This window comes from Vanacampus margaritifer, chromosome 19, assembly GCF_051991255.1.
Source record: "Vanacampus margaritifer isolate UIUO_Vmar chromosome 19, RoL_Vmar_1.0, whole genome shotgun sequence".
Lineage (NCBI taxonomy): Eukaryota > Metazoa > Chordata > Actinopteri > Syngnathiformes > Syngnathidae > Vanacampus > Vanacampus margaritifer.
Genome location: NC_135450.1, coordinates 9,800,126 through 9,823,614, shown reverse-complemented (window position 1 = coordinate 9,823,614; position 23,489 = coordinate 9,800,126). Strand labels below are relative to the sequence as shown.

Below are 23,489 nucleotides of genomic sequence, written 5' to 3'. Positions count from 1 at the left end.
TTTCCTAAAATTGTTATGGTCTTTCTTTAAAATTATCTGTGATCATTTTTTTCTGAATTACTAGTGGTATCGGTACCTGCAACGGGGACTAGAAATTAGAAGAATAGAAAATTGCCATTAATATTATGCAATTTGAAGGAAAATGCTATATTGGGATGTATAGATCTCACTTAAAAATTGTTTTTGGGGGGGAAATTCCATGTTTCAAAAGTAACAATGGTATCAGTACTTGATATCGGTATCAGTAACTTCTGGAACAAGAGTGGTATCGAACATCCCTAGAATATATATACTGCAAGATAAATGATTCATAGACCAACATATGGAACAACTTTTTTTTTCATTATTCCCTATATATACAAATACAAACAAATAAAATAGGAAAATAGGAACCCAAAAAACAATACACCAAACTCGAAGCCTCCCTGTTTATTTTCAAAGCTCACAAGTAGAGATTACAAAATTACAGTGCTTCAGTGGTAACTGTTGGGAGGAGTAGCAGTGGTCGAAGTAGACGGTTGACAGACAAGTTGAAGAATTTAGAGCAAGTCATGCAAAAAAAAAAAAAGGTGAGGGAGAAGGCCTCCGATATAATAGCACCCTTTGTGGAGAAAAATAAATCCATCTGTCCATAGGTCAGTGCAAAAATAGTCATAATGTACGCATACAAAGAAAATAGATATATATTCACATATTGTACTGTATACTGTATTCTTGACAGTTAATAAGAGACAGAAAGAAAAAGATACAGAATTATGAATCATTCTAACGGAGCCTCTGAGCCCAAAGCAGAGACTCGATAATATTTTGTGATGCAGGAAGAGAAAATTCAAGCTATGGACACCACAATAATTAAAAAAATAATGAAAAGCACTGTGGGATAAAGACAGCACCAGATGGACTCCAAAAGTCCTTCACACACCAGGAGCCAATGGCATGCGTCATTGAACACTACACTGTTTACATTTGTCTTATAGATCAGTGCATACAAAAAAAAAAAAAAAAAAAAGCCATGTGTCGCTAAACAAAAACATTATTCGTAAATAACATTGGCTCAGGTGGCATTTTTTGTTGTTGTTTTTTTTTGCCCGAGGCTAATCGCTGAAGATAAATGCAGAAGCTACAAACGTGCTAAATGGTTACAAGTTACACAGCACCAGTTGACAGACACGATGATACACGTGAGCACGTCAGCACACTTGAATTGAAGAGAGAGAAAAAAAAAAAAATCATCAACCACACTGATTGCAAACTCTCATTCATGCGCCAAAGACTAGTTTGTAGAAACAACCTGCAACGTTTTCATTTGCATAGCATGGATTTTCGCCAGGAAAATATGGAACTTCTTTCATACATTTACAGCGCTCGCCAAATGTATCAGACCCTAAATTTCTGACCGCTCAGCCAAATCACATCTTGGTATAAAATTCCTCTTCCTATTCAAAACGGTCAACTGGAATAAAATAAAATAAAAAATCCACATTCGTGATGTTATCCGTTACCTATTTTTAGTGACAGCTGTTCTAATACATTTTTTAAGCACTGTACATCCCTGCGCTTTATTTATGCATCATTTTCCATGCAAATAAAATCCTAACAAGCGGGGAGAAGCACACGAACAGAATGTCAGTGCGTTCAGTATTCTCCTTTTAAAGTCTATTTCACCATCATCATCATCATCATCTCCAGTAATGACCCAACCAGGGAAGTTAAGTAAAAGCTGATGCACAATGACTCAATGAGTGTGAAAATTTAGATGCAGTAGGCTGAGGGTAAACATTGTGAGTGGGCTTTTTTTTTTTTGGGCTTTTTAGCATAGAGTTGAATTTACGGTTTATCTTTTTTAATCTTACCATGACTCAATTACATACAGTTAAGCTCAAAATGATTCATTCTGGTCACATTTTTGAGTTGGCCAAGTTGTATTTGTTCTTCTGCCTGGAAATGATAAATAAAGTGGTTAAAGACATTCATTTTTTTTCTAGTTAATGCAGTCTTTTTATTATTATTATTATTATTATTTTTAAGACAATAAGGTTTGTATTTAAAGTAAGTCTTAAAGACATAAGCAGTTTTTTTTGGTGTTTATTTTTCTTTTTTAACATAAACAGTAACTCTCATCATCGTAGTCTTTTTTGCCACTTTCTCGTCATTTCCAGCCAAAGTCACTAACTCAAAATTTGACCAATCACTGGTTTGACAGTTTCAATAACCGCTAATAATGGCTTTTATTTTTTAACGGGACATTTAAGCAGGGCACAATGATTGGCTGCTTGCAGAGTTGAGTAAATGAGTCAACTCTTTGAATTTAATTGCCTCCAATTTAATTTGTTTCATTAACTCATTCACTGCCATTGACGGCTATAGACGTCCAAAAAATCATTTTAACTATTTCTATTAGTTTAACATTTTTTTCCCACTTTGTTAACAAGAGTATGAGAACCTAGGATTTTTTTTTATTGTATATTTAGAACATATATAAAATTAGCGATTAATCGTGAGTTAACTCGTGAAGTAAGTGTAATTAATCACATGACTTCACTAGTTAATTTTTATTTTTTTAAAGAAAATATATATTTTTAAAAGATTATTAAAATTAGGGGCGTCAGGCGATTATTTTTTTTAAAATTGTAATTAATTGCATGACTTCACGAGTTAATTTTTATGTATTTAAAAAAAAGAAAAGATTATTAACAATTAGGGGCTTCAGGCGATTAATTTTTTTTATTGTAATTAATCGCATGACTTCACTAGTTATTTTTTTTAAAAGAAAAGATAAAAATAAATAAAAAATTCTTAAAAATTAGAGGCATCAGGCGATTAAAATGTTTAATTGTAAGGACTTCACTAATTAACTCACGAATCACAAATTTTATATCTGTTCTAAATGTATAATATTTTTTTTTCTAGGTTTTCATACTCTTAACAAAAGTGGGGGAAAAAATGTTAAACTAATAGAAATAGTTCAAATGAATTTATAGCAGTGAATGAGTTAATAACGGAGGGGGGAGGAAGAATGTTAATATTTATTTGAACTTAACATGATAAATGTTTCTTCTATAGTAAATATTGTTTTGTATTGACCCAAATATTTCATTTTAAAGCTGTAAATTTAATGCCGTGATACTGCCATGTTTTTGTTCACGGTTATCATACCGACAAAATCTCATATCGCACCCTGCCAAACTGTAACCTATTTTTTCGTCAAGTCTTAGCACATCTAGCAACAGGGTTTGAAATAATTTTACATGAAATGGCAATAAGAGTGTGACTCCAGCAGCAAAATCTCCAAACAATGGCAGATAGCTGCCAAAAATGGCCCTTTGCCACAAAATTGGTTTTTATTTTCATACCTTCAAAATAAAATTGCTCACCTGTTGAAATATCACTTTTCTTCCAATTACACTGCACTACTTTTTTCCGACAAAGTCAGATTCTCATTTTCGTAAATCTGCATAGCAATAAATTTATGATCCGCATCATCTTCTGCAAGCAACGTTGCCGCGCGCAGGCCCGGTTGGTGAGGCGAGAGTTAAGGCATTGAACGAGGCACTAGAAACAGCGCGTGAAAGCGACACTTTGCCTACGCGAGGCAGAAATGCTCGCTCGGCTGTAGCTTAGTGTCAAGGGTTGAAAGGTCACGCCGCAGTTGGCGGGGGGAAGGGTGCGTTCATTTGAGGTGGGCGCCTCACCTCTGCTACCATGTATTACCGTAGCTCATCATATGACGGTTAAAATATATTTTGGGAAGGATAGCCACGCACTCAAGTCAGGACAAATAACAATACAGCTAGCATAATGAAGAGGAGAAAAAAAAAAAGATGAGAAAAGCAGGCAGCGAAAATCATCTATTCTGTTACATTAAAATATCACCAGTAGCCCTGTTTTATGTTCAGTTTATGTCGTGTTCAGTGTACGCTGTTGCCGTGGCGATCCGCTGTTTGCTAAGAAAAATACTTTTTTTTTTTGGGGTCTAAAGCTATTTTTTTCATTAATGTGCATGTGGTTCTGTTGAATTTGGCAAAAAAAAAAAAGTGATTCTCAACTGGTGGTCCGGGAACCAAACATGGTCACAGATTGCTAGTAATAAAAAAAAAAAGTACTTTAACTTAACAAGTGCTCTTATGTTAACTCATTCACTGCCACTGACGGCTTTCGACGTCAAAAATTCATTTTCACTATTTCTATTAGTTTAACATTTTTTGCCACTTTTGCTAACAAGAGTATGAAAACCTAGAATTTTAATTTTAATTAATTAATTAATTATTATTTTTTTTTTATTTAGAACAGATATAAAAGTTGTGATTAATTGTTAGTTAACAAGTGAAGTAATGTGATTAATTACAATAAAAAAAAAAAAATTGCCTGATGAGCCTAATAAAAAAAAAATCTAAATAAGGGGCGTTTAATCGTAATTAATCGCATGATAATTTTATATCTGTTATATATGTACAATAAAAAAATATAGTTTTTTATAAAAAAAATTTAATGAAATGGAAAAAAAATGTTAAACTAATAGAAATAGTTCACATGAATTTTTGACGTCTACAGTCGTCAATGGCAGTGAATGAGTTAAAATATATGTCTAGGAACAAATTAAAATTAAAATATCAAGCAGAACTCTGAAAACTCAACCTTTAAAGTCAAGGTACTGCTGTATTTGCATTTTTGCGTACGAAGACCGGACTGGAAGTGTGCCATGTGCTCTTAGCCTCTAGCTAGCTAGCTACTGTAGCTAACATCATGGCTAGCGATATGCTTTTGACTGGAGGCTAAACTCATTTGAAACAGCATTTTACATTATCGGTGGCTATTTTCAAACAATACATTTTCTTTATCTCAATAAGTGAATCCCGATTTAACAACAATGCAGGTGCCAGGGTGACAACGGTTGAGAACCACTGCTAAAAAACACATTCCTATAACTATTAAGGATGGGCATGATAATGCAATAATACTCATTTCAATAATTTGGTTGAATTACTGCAAAATAGAGTGAATAACAATAATTAATAAGAAACATAATTTTTCCTCATTTAGATGTATACTGGTACAATTTTGATACACGATGTAACTCAATATGCTTCATGTACTGTAATTAAATATAAGATTTAAAAACAGTTGGACAATTAAAAGTAGGGATGGGTTGATATCGATAACAGTACTTCAAGGTATTGATACTTGCGATGGCGGCTGATATCAGTATTGGCTTTATTCTTTATATATTTCCTTCTTTAAAAATATATGTCATTGTTTTTTTTTGGGGGGGGGGGAGTGGGGGGCTGTAAATCAAAAGTACTTGTGGTATCAGTACTAGCAGTATCAGTACTTGGTATCGATATCGTTGACTTCAAGAGTTGAGTCAAGAATTACAAGAATAGAAAATTGCCGTTAATTTTATGCCATTTTAAGGAAAAATACCATATTGGGATATGTATGTCTTTCTTTGAAATTATGTATTTTTTGGGGGGCGGGAGGATTTTATATATCAAAAGTACTGCTAGTATCAGTACTTGGTATCGGTGACTACTCTGAAGTTGAGTACTTGTACTGGTCTGAAAAAAGTAGGGCGGTGGGGTGCATATTATACATGGGTGCGTGTTATTCATGGTTCTTAATCTTGCATTGACTCAAATGATGAAAAATGTAGAACACACCTGGCTGCAAATTGAGCACCCATCCCTAATAAGTATTGTACCCAAAACATAAATGCACCGTAGCAAACGGTATGAATGACATGACACCAAAATTCAGCAAAGAGCTGGAAATGTTTCCAATATATACACAGAAGATCAAAGTTGCATTCCATTCAGAAATTATTGCACAGTAAGCCATAGTGGGCTTGTAATGGTCACCGCTGTATAAAAATAGAACATTAACACACCAGACATGTCTTCAACTGTTTATTTTTTTTTGTGACTGGCAACACGAATGGCCAGCCCCGCCAACATGTGTGTCACAGTGCGAAGTGTGAACTTCTCCTGTCTCACGCTTGCTCCTCCGCAGTCCCACATGGAACTCTTCCAAGCGAGCACATTCGCTCTCCCTCCGTCTCAACATCTCAACCCGCGCTCTCCTCCCGGGACGTCGGCCAGGTCCAAACCGTCGGGATATTTTGGCATTTCTCATCAGTTCTGACCCACAAGCTTTGCTGACCCACAGCTTTGGCGCTGCGCACAGTCCGAGACGAGCAAGGGCGGGGGAAGAGATTGGAGAAAAAAAATATATAGTGTCTTACTCACATTCCGCGCTCAATGAGTGATGGGAGCGCTTCAGACGATGGTCTCCACACCCGTGAGCTTTGGCGTGAGGATCCGTGGCGTGATTCCGTTGTTGAGGTCTTCCTCGAACTCCAGCAGCTGGCCCATGAAGTTGAGGTTGGGGGAGATGATGGGCCTCCTGGTTTTGACGAACTTGTAGGCGTCCGTCATGGTCATCCAGGTGTGCTTCATCAAGTAGGCGATGACGATGGTGGCGGAGCGGGACACGCCGGCCTGGCAGTGGATCAGAAGGCCCATACCGGCTTGGTGTGCTTCCTCTGAAACACAGCATGATGAAATCAGTGCCTGAGCGGTTGGTTCAAGTTACTGTAAAAAAAAAAAAAAAAAAAAAAACCTGACCAAAAAAAAATGAATGCAAAAATGTTAACCTTATCACTTATTACTCATGACAATTTGAAATTTTGGTACACATTTTAGCAAGGATCATGGAATTCAATTTGGATTTGTTTTCGCGGGCCATATATAAGCATGTGGTGGGCCCGATCTGGCCCCCGGACCTTCAGTTTGATAGCAATAACTTATAAGTTCCACTATTTTGTCGTAAACACGTTTATTTGAATGGGATTGTCTTTGTCCAATATTGCATACATTAATCTGTAAAAAATAAAATAAAAAAAATCATTAAATAATCAACAAGTTGTAATGTGTTAATTTATTTATTTTTAATTAGAAAGGATTAAAATCTGCCAAAGTTCGAAAAGTTGTAATGTTTTCATTTGTAAAATAAATAAATACATAAATTGGGGGGGGGGGGGGTATTAACAAAAAAGAAAAAAATTGGTAATTTGTTTCTGATTTTAAAAGAGATAATATTGATTATTAGGTCAGGCCTTCACCTCAAATAAATACATAAAAAAACTCAAATAATCGACAAGTTTCAATATTAAAAAAAAGAAATCAGCAAAAATCTAAAAAGTTGTAATGTGTTAATTTGTAAAATAAAAAAAAAAGTGGGGTGGGATGGGGTGATAGCAAAAATAAAATGCCAATTTTTGCAGATTGTAAAAGAGTGAATATTGGTCAATCAGTCGGGCCTTAATATCAACAGAGAAAAATCTGAAGAAAAAAAAATACATCAACAGAGCAAAAAAAATCAGCAAAAAAGTTAGTGTAAATCAATCAATCAATCAGAAAATAATCAACAAATTGTAATGTGTTCATTTGTGAAAAAAGTAAAAATAATAATAATAATAATAGTAAAAAAAAAATTTGAAAAAGGAAAAAATTAGCAAAATTAAAAAAGTTTTAACGTGTCAATTTGAAACAAAAATGGGGGCAGGGGGATCAGCAAAACAAAACAAAAAAATCCCACACCGATACCAATGCCCATTTTTTTCCTAATTGTAAAAGCGCTAATAATGGTGGCTTTATTATCAAAAACAAACATGGACTCCAAAATTTTAAAATTAAAAATACAAAGAAAATTCATCCATTTACTATTGGACTTGTCCTCACTAAGATCATGGGCGAGTTGGAGCTTATCCCAGCTGACTTAAGGTAAAGGTCTGCACCTTTATCCAAATTTTCACCAAAATGTGAAGAAGATGGATGGATGGAAGTTGATCATTGTGACAGGTGACTTATTTATATTTGAATATATCGCAAAATAGATTTGTTTTCCTACCAATAAATTCAAATGCCTCCTCGAAGTACTGGCGAAGGTTCTGCTTGTTGCTGTCGGTGGCGGGCAGGCGCTTGTAGACAAACAGGCCCGTGTCATAGTGGAAAAGCGGCAGGTGGGTGGTGACGTTGAGGACGTAGCCGACGTTCAAGTGTTGCAGCAAGTTGATGTCCTGAGCGTCGCGCTCGTTGCCCAGGTAGAGGAAGGGCAGCACGGGCGTCACGTCGGCGTTCTCGATGTCCGGAGTGGAGGGCAGGGTGTGAGGTAGCGCCCCCGAGAGGCCGGCGGCCGCGCCCGATTCCGGCCCTTCGTGGAGATGCAGCGAGTGTTCGCACAGGTTCTCGTGGCTCTGCCTGAAGCAGCTAAGGCCTCCTGTAAACAAAAGGGTTCGAATGAAAATCTGGATACATGTGGACATAATCTCTTCTTAGCCTTTGTTTGCTTAAAGCATATTCTAGCATATTTTAAGAGGGGAAACTTTACAATAGCTAATAGAGACTCCATTTTTATGATGCCGCTAACTGAACTTTTGACCTCTATATAACCGGTTTGCACCTGTCACCCGTAATACCGTTGAGTAGTGTGGAAATAGACACACACATGCACACTCAGTCAGTGCACATATTGTTCACAGAGCAATAGTTGATGTATGATTTAATGTGAGGTCACGGCACAGCCTTGCAGCTTCCCCTTTTGGTGCTTGGGCAGGTGAGGAGTGACTTTATTGTTGTCGTATATCATACGTCAACTGCAAAATAGGCAATACTATTGCAATAGATTGACCACAACGTCAATAATTGGAGTGTAATTTGAGTTTTTTTGTCTTTTGGTATTTTCCTAGATGCACGCGGAAATTTGTATTAGCGCCGTTGTGGGAGTGAACAGTCGACTTGTTTCCGAAGCGGCTTCTCCCTGTAATTTCAGCATGTGTGAGGTGCTAAGTCTCTATGTTTTTATTTATTTATTGTATTTTTTTTTTTTTTTGTTATTAATTTTTGTTCCGCTTGGGGATTGAACTTGTATGGCAACCATGTCTCCAGTTTGTGAGCGCAGAGCACTACCAATGAGCTAAAATTCAGGGCAGGTGATACAGCTCAGCACTTTTTTTTAATGCTTATTTGTTATTATTATTAGTAATAATAATAATAATGAATTTATTTTGTATATCTTCACAGAAAGTAAAAAAAACAAAAAAACGAGGACACGGATAAAATCAGTACGAAAACGCTTATAAAAGTCCAAAACATGAAATCAGTACAAAATTAAAACCAGTACAAAACTAATCATTCATAATTTTAAACATTAGACATTAAAAGTGACTATAAACAAATGGGTTTTGAGTTATTTTTTTGAAAGTGGAGAGGTCAGAGCAGGCTCGGAGTTGTTGGGGCATTTGAATGATAGGCTGACATCTTTTTTTTTTAAGCACCCCTAATTTAGAGGGTTTGATGCACCGTCGTCATATTTATGAATGAAATACGATACCACACACGTCCGCGGAGCTCAGAACCTGCCTGCCTGCACCTCGAGTGAATCCACCAAAATCACGCAAAATACTCGCGCCACAACTTAGACCTGCTTTCATAAAGAGATACTTGACTCATTTAGCCATTTTCAGGTCATATTTAAAAAAAAAATTATTTACAATTAATAGCTTTATAAACACATTTTGAAAATGACATCACAGGTGCGCAGGAAACAGGTAACAACCAATCACGGCTCACCTGTGTTCTGCTTTTGATCATGTGGTGTTCGCAAGCTGAGCCATGATTGGTCGTTTGAGCATGCTTAAGGAGGCTTGACCTAATAAAAATTTGAAAGAGTTTGACCATACCAGACTAAAAACTCCCATGTTTGAATTGAAGCAATGTCAATTAAAATAAAATAATGTCAACATCCTGTATGTTTACAAGGTTTCAGTACACTAAAAAGCTTGCGAGTTAGCTGTTGTTTGCTTAGCATTAGCATTAAATTGGAGGTCAAAACTGAATCCACTCACATCCTGGCATGGGCAGAAGAGAACACGCAAACCTGATGCATTTCATTTTTGAAGCGCGGGCAACGCATCAATCCACAGCAAATATTTTAAAAGCGCATTTCATAAAACCCGACATTCCTGGTTAATTTTAGCCTCGTGTGAATCTCATCGCCAATGATGAGCGAAGCTTCTGTGGCCTGAGAGAAAACGTGGTAAAACGGAGGCAGCTGAGTGTCCTACGTCCCGTGTCGGGTCTTAGATAGAGAATAGTTGATTAGTTGAAGGCGGGGTCAAAAAGCGGTCAACCGGGATATAATTTAGTTGCCTCCAGTGTAGCCAATGAAAGCGGCGCCAGTGTAGCCGTACAGAACATTTGCATGCCTGTGAAAAAATAATGAGATGGAGGCATGTGCAAATAGTTCATGAGATGAAAATGTCAGGCAGTCATTGCCGTAAGACACGCAATCATGTGGTTTGCTGCACTAAAGATGGAGGTGCTTCGGATTCATCAAAAATTGCAGTTCCGGAGCCAGATCGCATAGTAAATAAATAAATAAATAAATACAAATTATTACACTCAACCCTCGAGAGTCACCAAGACCTCAAGTACTTTTGATACATAACCCCACCCACACCCCAAAATGACATTTATCACAATATAGCTTTTTTTTTTTATTATTATTATTATTATTAAATTTACATGAATTGTCAATTTTCTATTCCTGATCACAAAACAGCCAGAAGAGCCGTCACGAGTATCAATACTTTGAAATAAGGCCGGGTATCAGCCGATACCAGGTATCAGTACTCTTCCATCCCTATCATATTTTTTTTAACTTTACTTTTTTGGCACATTTTTGACAATTAGTGATTCAATTTATTGTCCATCTTTTTTTTTTTTTTTTTTTAAATAACTCTTATCTTAAAAGTAATCGCAACAGCAGCTAAAAACAAATAAAAAATTTTTTTAAAACTAATTGCAAAAGAAAATCTGAAACCAAAACAAAAAATAAAACACACAAAAACAAAACTGCAAATTAACAAAAAAAAACTAATTGCAACAGAAAATCAAAATAAAACAGCAAATTAAACACCAAAATGAAAATAATAATAAAATTAATTAAAACAACAAATGAAAAACAAAAAAACTAATCACAATAGAAAATCCAAAACAATTAGCGATTATCTTTTTTGTTTCTGTTTTCATGTTTTTAATTGCCTTTGCGATTTTTTTGTTTATTTGCTGTTTGTGATTATTTTTGTGTTTTTAAAGGAAAATTCAACAGGAAGTCAGACTCTTGCTCCGCCCCTCACAAATACTTGAAATCGCCGCTCAAACCGGGTGTTGCCTGGAGGACCGTTTGTTCTGGCTGTGATTGGCGACAGCAACTCGCTGGTTAAAAAAAAAAGTTATCCTTTTGCTGTTCTTTGTTTTACAGATTTTTCTGTTGTCTTTTACTTAATTGTTACGTATTGCACTTCAGGGCCACTTGAGTAAACAGACTCACTCCGACAACATTCCTAGGAAATCACAACGTCCAATCACTTGTGACCCCTTTTTTTTTTTTTTTTTTTTTTACAACAGCTCCACAGGATACTACTGAGGGGCCACCTTGCACGCGTGGACCCCATGTTGGTGACCCCTGAATAACAATTTTGGTTAGCAGCCTTAGCATAAACGTTCAATCGTCAGCATTCCCAAAATGAGGCCGTGACATCACTCACACAGCCTTGATCCAGACACAACATCCCGCTTCGGACCACACACACGGCAATGGCGTAAAACAGGGGTGCTCAACTTCGAGAACCCCCTATACAGCCTGTTTTCCATGTTTCTCTCCACTAACACACCTGATTCATGATCGGGATGGTCATCAGGCTTCTGCAAAGCTTGCTGATTAGCTGATCATTAGATTCAGCTGTGCTGCAGCAGGGAAAACAGGCTGGATGTGGGCTCTCGAGGACCCAACTTGAGCACCCCTGATGTAAAACATGGCAGCCAATCAACATACTGCCGCAACAGCTGCTTCTCCCATCCTAGCGTAGCACTCACACTGTATTTATGTCAACGCTAGTAAACGTGCACGTGAGGTCATTTTTTTACGCCGCGCCGTTGCACACGATTGAGCAAGCAATTTGCCTACAGGCCAGGTCAGCTGATCAGAACAATAAAGGTCAGAGTTTAACAGGCTTTGCACAAACACTGCACGCTATTACGCAACCTCTCACGGCTTCATCTCGCTTTATATTGGCGCTAAAGCTCCGAGCGCCGCTACACCGCTCATTGCTCTCAGACGTCGAGAATGATTTAGTGCCTCCAGAGTCAAACTAAAGCCCATGAAATTGCACTTTCTATCCCTTAATATGCTGGAAAGCCCCCCCCCACGCCCCCCTCCTTTCCATCCCCCCCAGCCTATCATTGCGTTTGTATTTGCCAGGTTGACTCACCTTTGAGAATGATGGGGTCTTTGCCTTCCCTCCTCAGCGACTCCAGGACCACGTGGAGAGGCTGCGAGGGCGCCAGCCTGCCGGGGTCGGCGGTGCTGTCGTCGTAGACCACGATTTCTTTGGAGAAGATGCCCTTAAATGAGTCCCGGCCCTCCCGGCAGGAGATGAGGTCCAGCACGGTGATCTTTCCCTGCTGCAGCCTCCGCCGGCTGATCTTGTCCGAGCAGTTGATGTGCACCGCCCCCCGGACGTGGCTCTTGTTGTACTCGGTGAAGGCCCGGCAGTCGATGATGACCGGCACGGGCCCGACGGGGTGACCCATGGGGCAGCAGGTCATCCGCTTGGCCAGCTCATTGGGGTGGATGACCCTCACAGTGGCGCCCGGGGCGAGGCTGCAGGCGCTTAGCGCTTCGTGGTTGCCGGCATAGCTGAGGTTGGGGCTGCTGGCGCTCACCTGACTGTGGTTCAGGCTGGGGCTGTCCTTCTCGTAGGTGGTCACCGAGCAGCAGCTGGCACTGCTGCATCCACACGACAAGGTGCGCGTGGAACCTTTGGATGAGGGCATATACGTCACAAGATTGGCCGTCGCCCGGATCTTCACCACGGTGGCGCCGATGACCGTATCGTCGCTGCTGGTGGAGGCGATGGAGTCCAGGTAGCTGGTGTCCAGTCGCAGTCGGAGTTCCTGAGGTCGGATCGGCCTTGGCAGCGCCACCACAATTCTGTCGTCGAGGGGAGATGGAGGCATGGGGAGGCCGAGGGCTGGACGTCTACGGAGAACTCAACACGCCGCTCTGAAAAGATTTCCAAGGCAGACTGCGAATCAGTGGCAACACCCAAACTAATCACAAAAACAAACACTTCAGGCTAATTCAATTTGAATCCATCTCTGTTCTTTTTAATGTGGCCAATTCTGTCACATCTTAGATAACACCCAAAAAAATAATAATACTGCAACACTGCAGTTTGTAAAGATGGACGTTAAATTCCTTCCAAATGCGTGCGTTTTTAAGGGCATGTCATCCTGGAATGTTATGTAAGGAGCACCGCCATGCATGCTTGCATACACATACACTCTGCCTGCCGTGGTCATCCTCCCAACGCGGAGAAATCATTCATGGGCAAATTCATTCAAGAAACTCGGCATGAGGACGTGCTTTGAATATAACGTGAGATGAGCTTGTAAGCATCGTCCACTACAATACATTCAAATAATAAAATAAAGTATCCGCAATGCTGACGTTATAAAGTCTAAAAGAAACATGTTAACATCACAAAATATCACTAATGGTTGCACGTAGTTGGCATCATTAATTATTGTAAGACGTGAAATCCCCGCGGTACCGTCTTCATTCCATCAACTTGTAATTGCCAAACTTGCGTTGAATTTCTGCTTACCGGTGTGTGTTTTGCTGTCTTTGGCTCAGTAATTCACAATCTCCGCTCGATGGCAGGGCTGCCTCCATTCACCCGGTGCCCGCGCAGTGGCTCGGCAACATTTTTTTTGGGGCTACTTTCACCCCGGTACCGAGAAATAATGTTGAAGGAAGTCCGCCAGCCTCCAGTAGTCGCACAGCAGGACTGACGCGAGTCGGAGCCAATTCGCGACTTCATTAATATTAAATGCATCTTTTGGGTACATGAGGTCCCGCCCTGCAGTGGGAGGGATTTTAGTTGGGACGTCTGGTTCCGAGCCAGGGGGGGTGTTGGGTGAGGGGGGAGCTGATGGGAGTGTCTGTCGCTTTAAAACCACGGCTTCAAACTGCCTTCAGCCGCATGTAAGCGTAGCGATGATGTCACGGGGAGCCAATCAGCAATCACGCTGAGAAACCAGGAAGATGATGCGGTGCTTTCACGTGCTGCTTGGCAATGTGGAAACAGAAGCGGAGGTGCGTTCATGCGATGCTCGTCAAAAAGGAAGTTTCAAAATGTTAAGTTTCCATAAGGCCTTAAATGTATTTGAATAGTATCGGTCCCCTTGTGTAGGCGTGGAGATGATTCAATAACTTTTTCCACAGTATAAATTAAATGTATTCATAGTTTAAGTGTTATATTTAAAACTACTATATAAAATCTGTTACTTTCCTTCTTATTACGCTGTTTGTTTTCAGAACAATATCATATAGTGGGTGTAAATATATCTCAGATTTAACACAGATGTACCCCCCCCCCCAAAAAAAATATAAAATTTATGAGCAAAGTATTAGAAAATGTAAAACTACTCAAGTCATCTTTAATAACATAAAGGTCTACCTATATACTGTACATTAGAATATCAAGTATCAAGTACATTTTTAAGTAGCTCAAATAAAAAGTATTATATATATTTCTATTAAAATCATTTTAACTGCATCTAGTAATTATTGTTGTTCCCCCCCCCACCTGTAAGCCATCGCCAAAATATTATTGAGGGGAAAAAAATGCATTATGTCCTTTTTTTGTGAATCTATAAAATACACGAGCTTCAGTTTTGGAATTGAACTACTAAAATAAATGAAAATTTCCACCATATTCTAATTAATTTAGATGCACTTGTATGGGGGGGGGGGGGACGACTTCAGATTTATTTAATTAGAAAAAAATGCATTAGTTGCATGTGATTAAAATGTATTAGACTAACATATAATTAGATTATTTTGGGGGGGAAATTGCATCAGTTTATCACATTTTAACCATGTGCAACCAAAATTAAATACTTGTTCCCCTTAGTGTGTATGCTGACCTATATTTATGACGTTAGTTATTAATAGTGACTGTAAACTTCCTCATGTAAGCTGCCTGTCAACTATTGCCATCAGCAGTTGCTCTTAGTACCGTAATTGTTTTTGATACAAATTCAAGGTGGCCACCCTGAAACAGTTTTGCTTCAGGCATCATTTAACAGCACACATAAAAACGACACACAGTATAAGGTTTCATACAGCTGTTTGGTCACAGCGCTTTGTTCATGCTAATGTGCTAACATCATTTGCATTGCATGAGCTATGCGTTATTGCTGTAATGTAATTATTTAACTAAAACAAGAAAAAAAAACGCATATGCTACTGACTGAAAAGCTGTTTTCTATAGTCCTGTGGTGCCTTTGCAGGAGCTAATACGCATTATGAAATATTCATTCATATTTTCCTTTGCTGACATCTGGTAGTTTTATGGTTTTCTTGATCTACTTTTCAAAAAATAGTTATGTGAAAGGAATGTGTGGCTTGAGAGAATAAACAACACATGATTCGATTTTAGAAAAGCTTGGTATTGTTTATTCCCACTTTTCATTTCTGATCCTTATGCCCTACTTTTTTTTTTTCAAACGACTCTTTTGCAGCAAGAAAAGCAGTCACAACGGAAGCAATACCATAAAAAAAAAATGTTTATGGGTATAAGGCATCTATGCTATGTGACTGATAGAACCAAATAATACAACTTAACAAGACTTTTTAGTGATACTAAAGCAACTAAAGGGTTAACGATAACAATGTTGATGTCTTTGGTAGACACGTCATTAAGCAAGAGCCCGTTTGGTTGAATTCATAGTGAAATATGAAAGACCGCATGCTGGGTGGGACTTTCCGGCCTAAACCCCAAATATACTCTGAGCTCTCGTTTTATCCTCAGCTGCAACCCGAAACAATGCAGGGCATTTATTAGTGCTGCTATTATTAGTGCACTGTGCACTTATTTATAAATTGACACAAGCCTATTGAGATTGGATTGCCAGCTCTTCTTCTTTTACTTGCTTTGCATTTTTTATTTTTCTGGTCGATGTCAGGTCAAGCATATATGAAAAAAAGACAAAAATAATAATTGTGATGTATCCATGAATATTAAAGTCTGGAAAGCATCCACAAATAAATTTGATGAAATCTTCTATATGACGTATTATTTTACTTATCTGGAGTAAATCCAAGATTGAACATCTGCATTGTGACAAAGCTTTGATTTCCAGCAGACCACTTCAATTATGTAAGTCAACCTTTTCCCACAAGTAATGGTATTTATTGATCATCCAATGGTATGGTCATCGTAATGATTCATATATTTTTGAAAGTTTGGTGGAAAAGGATACAGCACTGTATAAAGATTTTTTTTGCTTTTACGATTTAGCTACTGTACTAGATTTGATTATATCGTGCAACCATAATGTTGTGGGTGCTCTTGTGTAAATTAGCGGCTAGGCTAAATAAACCAAGCCAGTAAATGTGCCATTCAAAAACAGATACAGATTACCGGTCATTTCTCTTTAACTCATTCACTGCCATTGACGGCTATAGACGTCAAAAAATCATTTGAACTATTTCTATTAGTTTAACATTTTTTTCCCCACTTTTGTTAACAAGAATAGGAAAACCTAGAATTTTTTTTATTGTACATTAAGAACATATATAAAATTAGTGATTATTGTGAGTTAACTAGTGAAGTCATGCGATTAATTATGATTACAAATTTTAATCGCCTGACGCCCCACATTTTTAATAATGTTTTCTTCTTCTTTTTTTTTTTAAATCATTCATTGCCATTGATGGCTATAGACAACAAAAAATCATTTTAACTATTTCTATTAGTTTAACATTTTTTCCCCCACTTTTGTTAACAAGAATAGGAAAACCTAGAATTTTTTTATTGTACATTAAGAACAGATATAAAAGTAGTGATTATTGTGAGTTAACTAGTGAAGTCATGCGATTAATTATGATTACAAATTTTAATCGCCTGACGCCCCACATTTTTAATAATGTTTTCTTTTTCTTTTTTTTTTAAATCATTCATTGCCATTGACTGCTATAGACGTCAAAAAATCATTTGAACTATTTCTATTAGTTTAACATTTTTTCCCCCACTTTTGTTAACAAGAATAGGAAAACCTAGAATTTTTTTTATTGTACATTAAGAACATATATAAAATTAGTGATTATTGTGAGTTAACTAGTGAAGTCATGCGATTAATTATGATTACAAATTTTAATCGCCTGACGCCCCACATTTTTAATAATGTTTTCTTCTTCTTTTTTTTTTTAAATCATTCATTGCCATTGATGGCTATAGACAACAAAAAATCATTTTAACTATTTCTATTAGTTTAACATTTTTTCCCCCACTTTTGTTAACAAGAATAGGAAAACCTAGAATTTTTTTATTGTACATTAAGAACAGATATAAAAGTAGTGATTATTGTGAGTTAACTAGTGAAGTCATGCGATTAATTATGATTACAAATTTTAATCGCCTGACGCCCCACATTTTTAATAATGTTTTCTTCTTCTTTTTTTTTTTTAAATCATTCATTGCCATTGATGGCTATAGACAACAAAAAATCATTTTAACTATTTCTATTAGTTTAACATTTTTTCCCCCACTTTTGTTAACAAGAATAGGAAAACCTAGAATTTTTTTATTGTACATTAAGAACAGATATAAAAGTAGTGATTATTGTGAGTTAACTAGTGAAGTCATGCGATTAATTATGATTACAAATTTTAATCGCCTGACGCCCCACATTTTTAATAATGTTTTCTTTTTCTTTTTTTTTTAAATCATTCATTGCCATTGACTGCTATAGACGTCAAAAAATCATTTGAACTATTTCTATTAGTTTAACATTTTTTTTCCCACTTTTGTTAACAAGAGTATGAAAACCTCGATTTTTTTGCGATTAATTACAATTAAAAATGTTAATCGCCTGTTGACCCTAATTCTTAATAAATAAATAAAAAATTATGAATTCATGGCAGTGAATGAGTTAATACAAACCAATGCACTTAATTAAAGCGCTTGTATAAATTTAGTTGCCTTCAATGACCCTGTAGTAGTAGTGGTGATTGTTTGGCAATTTTGAAACAAGGCGTCGAGACCCACGGCCGAGCAGTTATGTAAATTCACCCAGTTGTGCCTGTATGACTGGTTTTGTTAGGCTTACGTTAAACAGAAAACATAATCCTGTATTGTCCTATTCTGAAGTGTACATTCAGCATTCACTTAACAACATGTAGCTAAGAAAGAAATATAATGCTGGGTCACAGGAGCAGCAAGAATTATAGTTAGCAAAACTCAACATTACGCTAACGTCGGACGCTAAATGTTTTATCAAGGACGCATACAATAAAGCAAAATTTATGATTTGATCAGTTAATATCCAGTTGTAAATTTTAACATGTTCTAAAATCTTGCCAATATTGCGTATTTCCCCTCACCGTCTTTCCCTCAAATGATCTGTTGATTTAAATAAGACACAACAGATGTACTTAGTTCAATGTGGGATTACAATTATGTAATGGACAGTGGGAAGAAGAAGAAGAAAAAAAACGGTCAGATGCTTGCAAGTCATTCATGATTCATTTTCAGTGAGATTTTGCCCTAATTTGCTTATTTATTTATTTTGACTTTTGCAAGCGCTCAAACCGCATTGCGCTCGCCGAAATGTCAGCCAGTGGAAAATATGACTGAATGCGGTTTTCTATATCAGTTTTGAGATCACACCAATATGAGATCATGACAAATGAAGTAAAATACTGTCAAAGTGGTTAGCTTTTTTTCTTTTTCTTTTCTTTTTTTTTTTTTTTTTTCAAACCGTGGAAAATCTGACTGATGCCGACGTGTTATTTGCTGGCCCAGAAGACGCAAACCACTTCCTGACTTTGACAAGGTGCAGACATAATGTCACATTCAAAGCAGGGGTGGGGGGGAGGTCGGTGGTGCGGGGGGAAGGGGGGGGGGGTTGAGTAAGGTTGGGAACGGGTGAAACGTTTTTTTATGTTTTTGAATTAGTATTTCATGTAATTGACTAGCCTCTTGCTTGCGGTACTCCATCCTATCTAGTGAAGCACTTCATCGATGCTTGGAAAGTATGAGGGGACGTATGAGGCACAGATGGGCCTACTGAAATCCCAACAGCCTGAAAACCAACATGTTCACCAAAAAGCAAGACGGGAGGGACACTGCCAAACATTCAACAGCCTGTCACTGTATGTCGTCTTAAGATTCTCGCCATTTGGCATCACGGATGCTTGAGCCTGTGAAACTTGTCTAAGGACTTGACAGATGTAATTGTCATTTGAAAACTGGACTGAGAAGTCACTTTAAAAAAAACTAAACACATTTACTAGACAACCATATGCCAGGTCGAACGATTCACTGGCCGTACAATTATTAATTCAACCTACATTTTGTGAAAATAGTTCCGAATCCAGACCCATTGCCATGCATCCCCTCACCCGAGACGTCAGTATCTGTTCTGAGAAGAAAAAAAGGTTAATGAGCATGTAAATAGAACCATTTTCTCAGTCTTCCTCTCGTGTGTTTGTTTTTGCTTTTTTGTGATATGTGTTCCAATGGGAACCAATGGTGGCAAGCCAAAGAGGGAAAATGTGACAGTGACCAGAGAACCCGGAAATGGAACTTAACTCATTGACTGCCATTGACGGCTATAGACGTCAAAAATTCATTTGAACTATTTTTATGAGTTTAACATTTTTTTCCATTTTTGTTAACAAGAGTATGAAAACCTAGACTTTTTAGAATTTTTTTTTTTGGTACATTTAGAGATATAAAATGTGTGATTAATCGTGAGTTAACTAGTGAAGTCATGTGATTAATCACGATTACAAATTTGCTCCCGATGCCCCTCATTTTTAATAATCTTTTATTTTTTTTAAAACAATATTTATTTATTTATTTTTTTTAATAATGTTTTTTTTTTTTAAAGAAAGGGCATCGGGCGATTACAATTTTTCAACGTAATTAATCGCTTATACCTATACTTCACTAGTTAACTCACGATTAATCACATATTTTATATCTGTTCTAATATAAAAAAAAATCATACTTTTGTTAACAAAGGTGGGAAAAAATGTTAAACTAATAGAAATAGTTCAAATTAATTTTTGACGTCTATAGCAGTGAATGAGTTAATTATGAATCGCATGACTTCACTAGTTAAGTCACGATTAATCACACATTTTATATCTGTTCTAATATTAAAAAAAATCATACTTTTGTTAACAAAGGTGGGAAAAAATGTTAAACTAATAGAAATAGTTCAAATTAATTTTTGACGTCTATAGCAGTGAATGAGTTAATTATGAATCACATGACTTCACTAGTTAACTCACGATTAATCACACATTTTATATCTGTTCTAATATTAAAAAAAAAATCATACTTTTGTTAACAAAGGTGGGAAAAATGTTAAACTAATAGAAATAGTTCAAATAAATTTTTGACGTCTATAGCAGTGAATGAGTTAATTATGAATCGCATGATTTCACTAGTTAACTCACGATTAATCACACATTTTATATCTGTTCTAATATTAAAAAAAAAAAAAATCATACTTTTGTTAACAAAGGTGGGAAAAAATGTTAAACTAATAGAAATAGTTCAAATAAATTTTTGACGTCTATAGCCGTCAATGGCAGTGAATGAGTTAATTATGAATCGCATGACTTCCCTAGTTAACTCACGATTAATCACACATTTTATATCTGTTCTAATATATAAAAAAAAATCATACTTTTGTTAACAAAGGTGGGAAAAAATGTTAAACTAATAGAAATAGTTCAAATAAATTTTTGACGTCTATAGCCGTCAATGGCAGTGAATGAGTTAATTATGAATCACATGACTTTCTTAATTAACTCACGATTAATCACACATTTTATATCTGTTCTAATATAAAAAAAAAAATCATACTTTTGTTAACAAAAGTGGGAAAAAATGTTAAACTAATAGAAATAGTTCAAATAAATTTTTGACGTCTATAGCCGTCAATGGCAGTGAATGAGTTAATTATGAAGCACATTGTGTATAAACATGCATTGTTCCCAGGGTGACCTCAGACCTCATACAGCAATTCCAGTACTGTACAATATTTTTGATAATTGATTCAAAACGCTTAAACAGAATTGATGAACATTTTTCCGACCTCATTATTCCCTGGCTTTCGCCGGTTACATAACAGCCGAGAGTGGATTTCTCTGTTTCTCGTCAACCTCAAGCCTTCCACGTCTTAAGACTGTCCCTTTGGCACTCCCCCTTGATGATGGTTATAAAACATGAAGGCAGATGAGCAAGGCAAACGTCTTACCATAACATCTCCATCTCGGAATTAACGACAAACCTGTTTATTACCCTGAGCTGAGCTGGCCTTCTCGCTATTATTCAATCACGTTGTGGCATGTCCCTTCACCCCTGTGGTTACCTAGCAACTAGTAAATATTGTATCGCTAACGATCACAGCGTTTAAAGGTGCATATGTTGCAACCTATATCGTTGATATTGGCCATCAATATGACGATGTAACGCTTCGTCTGGAGTGAAACGATTTCAAGAAAAGCAAATATTGTCACTCTGCCTGCGGCGGGAGACCAATTAATCATGATTTTGGATTAGATGAGGAATTAGAGCATATTAGACGATGTCTGATGATATTTATACCACCGCAGCCAGCACCGCAGGGTTGTCCGGTATCCCGGTACGAGAAAAGACATGAAATGATACTCAGCATTTTACAGTAGAAGTCCTTTAACACAGTTCTCCAACAAGATGCTACATGTGTTTGATTCAAGCTGTTTATTAGTCACGCGTGTTTAAGGAAGAGAAGCCAAAATCGGTTATTTTGTGAAATTTCACGTTGTATATAAGTGATCATATCAAAACATCTGCCGTACGATATCATTCTTTGTCGTTTAGACCGTTGTATTGATGTGTTGAATTAGCTGCCAATGTAGCGCCTAAGACGCTAACAGAACTGTTGCTACAGGTAAGGTTAGCTTGGTAACTTTAAATCAAAGACGCAAGAGAACTATCGTCTGGAATTACTAGTTAGACTAACCGCTGTATAATGCTCACCAAACAACACATTTGTATTTCCATTTAACAGCACAGACTAAATCTACATAACTAAAAAAAAAATAATAGTCATCACATACCAGCAACATCCTTCAGCTTCTTCTCTTTACCGCAAATAATTGCAGCCGTTGTCGTGTCCTTTCTAACCGATTACCTGCAGCTTAAGAATTTATAGGGACGATTAGCTCTTTTATCCTTTACTGACGTGTCATTGTCAACAAAGCCTTGTGGCATCATCAGTTATTGATCAAACGGATAATATAAATAGCACGGGTGTGATCGAATTGTTGAAAAGGAAAACAAATGACTAATGTAAACAACGTGCTGCTGGTAGTTCAATAGACTGTATTTTATACTACGTTATCATTGTATGACAAATACATTTTTATTTTATTTTTTATTTTATTTTAATTTTTTAACTAACTAAATCACACAGTATTCCGTAATTAATCGCATTTTTTACTTCTTCACACAAAGCTTGATACTGTATCGCGTAAAATCATCATATAGAAAGTAGATTTTGATTTAAAAAGACTTTTTGATCTGAATGCAATGCTTTTCCTGTTAAATATAATTGTTCGACAAAACGATTAAAAACAGACTCAGCTTTGCAGGCATCTTACTTTCTTTTCTTTATATTCTTCTCATAGAAACAATTCAAAGCTATCAATCTTCCTGCCACAGGATGTACGGTAAATACAATTGAATAAAAAATAATCATGAATGCTTTAAAATTTTTAAATAATTCTCCAGTGTTAACCTTTAATTTTGACAGCCCTAATATATGAAATTGGAGATTTGTTTGCTCATGTGTGGTTGTATTCCGGGTTCCTACCACATTCCAAAAAAACATTAGGTTCATTAACTCATTCACTGCCATTGACGGCTATAAACGTCAAAAATTCATTTGAACTATTTCTATTAGTTTAACATTTTTTTCCCCCACTTTTGTTAACGAAAGTAAAAAAAAATATATATATATATATATGTATATATTAAAAAAACTGTTATTATACATTTAGAATAGGTATAAAATTTGTGATTAATCATGAATTAACTAGTGAAGGCATGCGATTGTTTTCAATTAAAAATTTTAGCCCCGAATTTTTAAGAATCTTTTCTGTACTTCTTTTTTTTTTTTTTAATTAATTCACTGCCATTGACGGCTATAAAAGTCAAAAATTCATTTTAACCATTTCTAATAGTTTAACATGTTTTTCCACTTTTGTTAACAAGAGTATGAAAACCTAGATTTTTTTAAAATTGTACATTTAGAACAGATATCAAATTTGTGATTAATCGTGAGTTAATTACTGAAGTCATG

The 23,489-nt window shown here is 36.6% G+C and overlaps 1 protein-coding gene across 3 annotated transcripts; it reads right to left on the bottom strand.

Annotated features, from left to right (window-relative positions):
• Positions 1 to 414: 414 nt before the first annotated feature.
• On the bottom strand, positions 415 to 22,433 carry dusp10 (dual specificity phosphatase 10). 3 transcript variants are annotated; one of them, XM_077552795.1, is made up of 5 exons: positions 22,246 to 22,433; positions 19,480 to 19,550; positions 12,329 to 13,122; positions 7,906 to 8,274; positions 415 to 6,538 (listed from the first exon to the last, which is right to left on the bottom strand). In XM_077552795.1, exons 3-5 carry the CDS (start codon positions 13,074 to 13,076, stop codon positions 6,273 to 6,275), a joined length of 1,383 nt encoding a protein of 460 aa, XP_077408921.1. In that variant the 5' UTR covers positions 13,077 to 13,122; positions 19,480 to 19,550; positions 22,246 to 22,433; the 3' UTR covers positions 415 to 6,272. The 3 variants fall into 3 exon arrangements, with proteins under 3 accessions (XP_077408921.1, XP_077408922.1, XP_077408920.1); XM_077552796.1 differs by having other exon boundaries at positions 19,480 to 19,545; XM_077552794.1 differs by lacking the exons at positions 19,480 to 19,550; positions 22,246 to 22,433 and adding an exon at positions 13,727 to 14,261.
• Between the last annotated feature and the right edge of the window lie 1,056 nt (positions 22,434 to 23,489).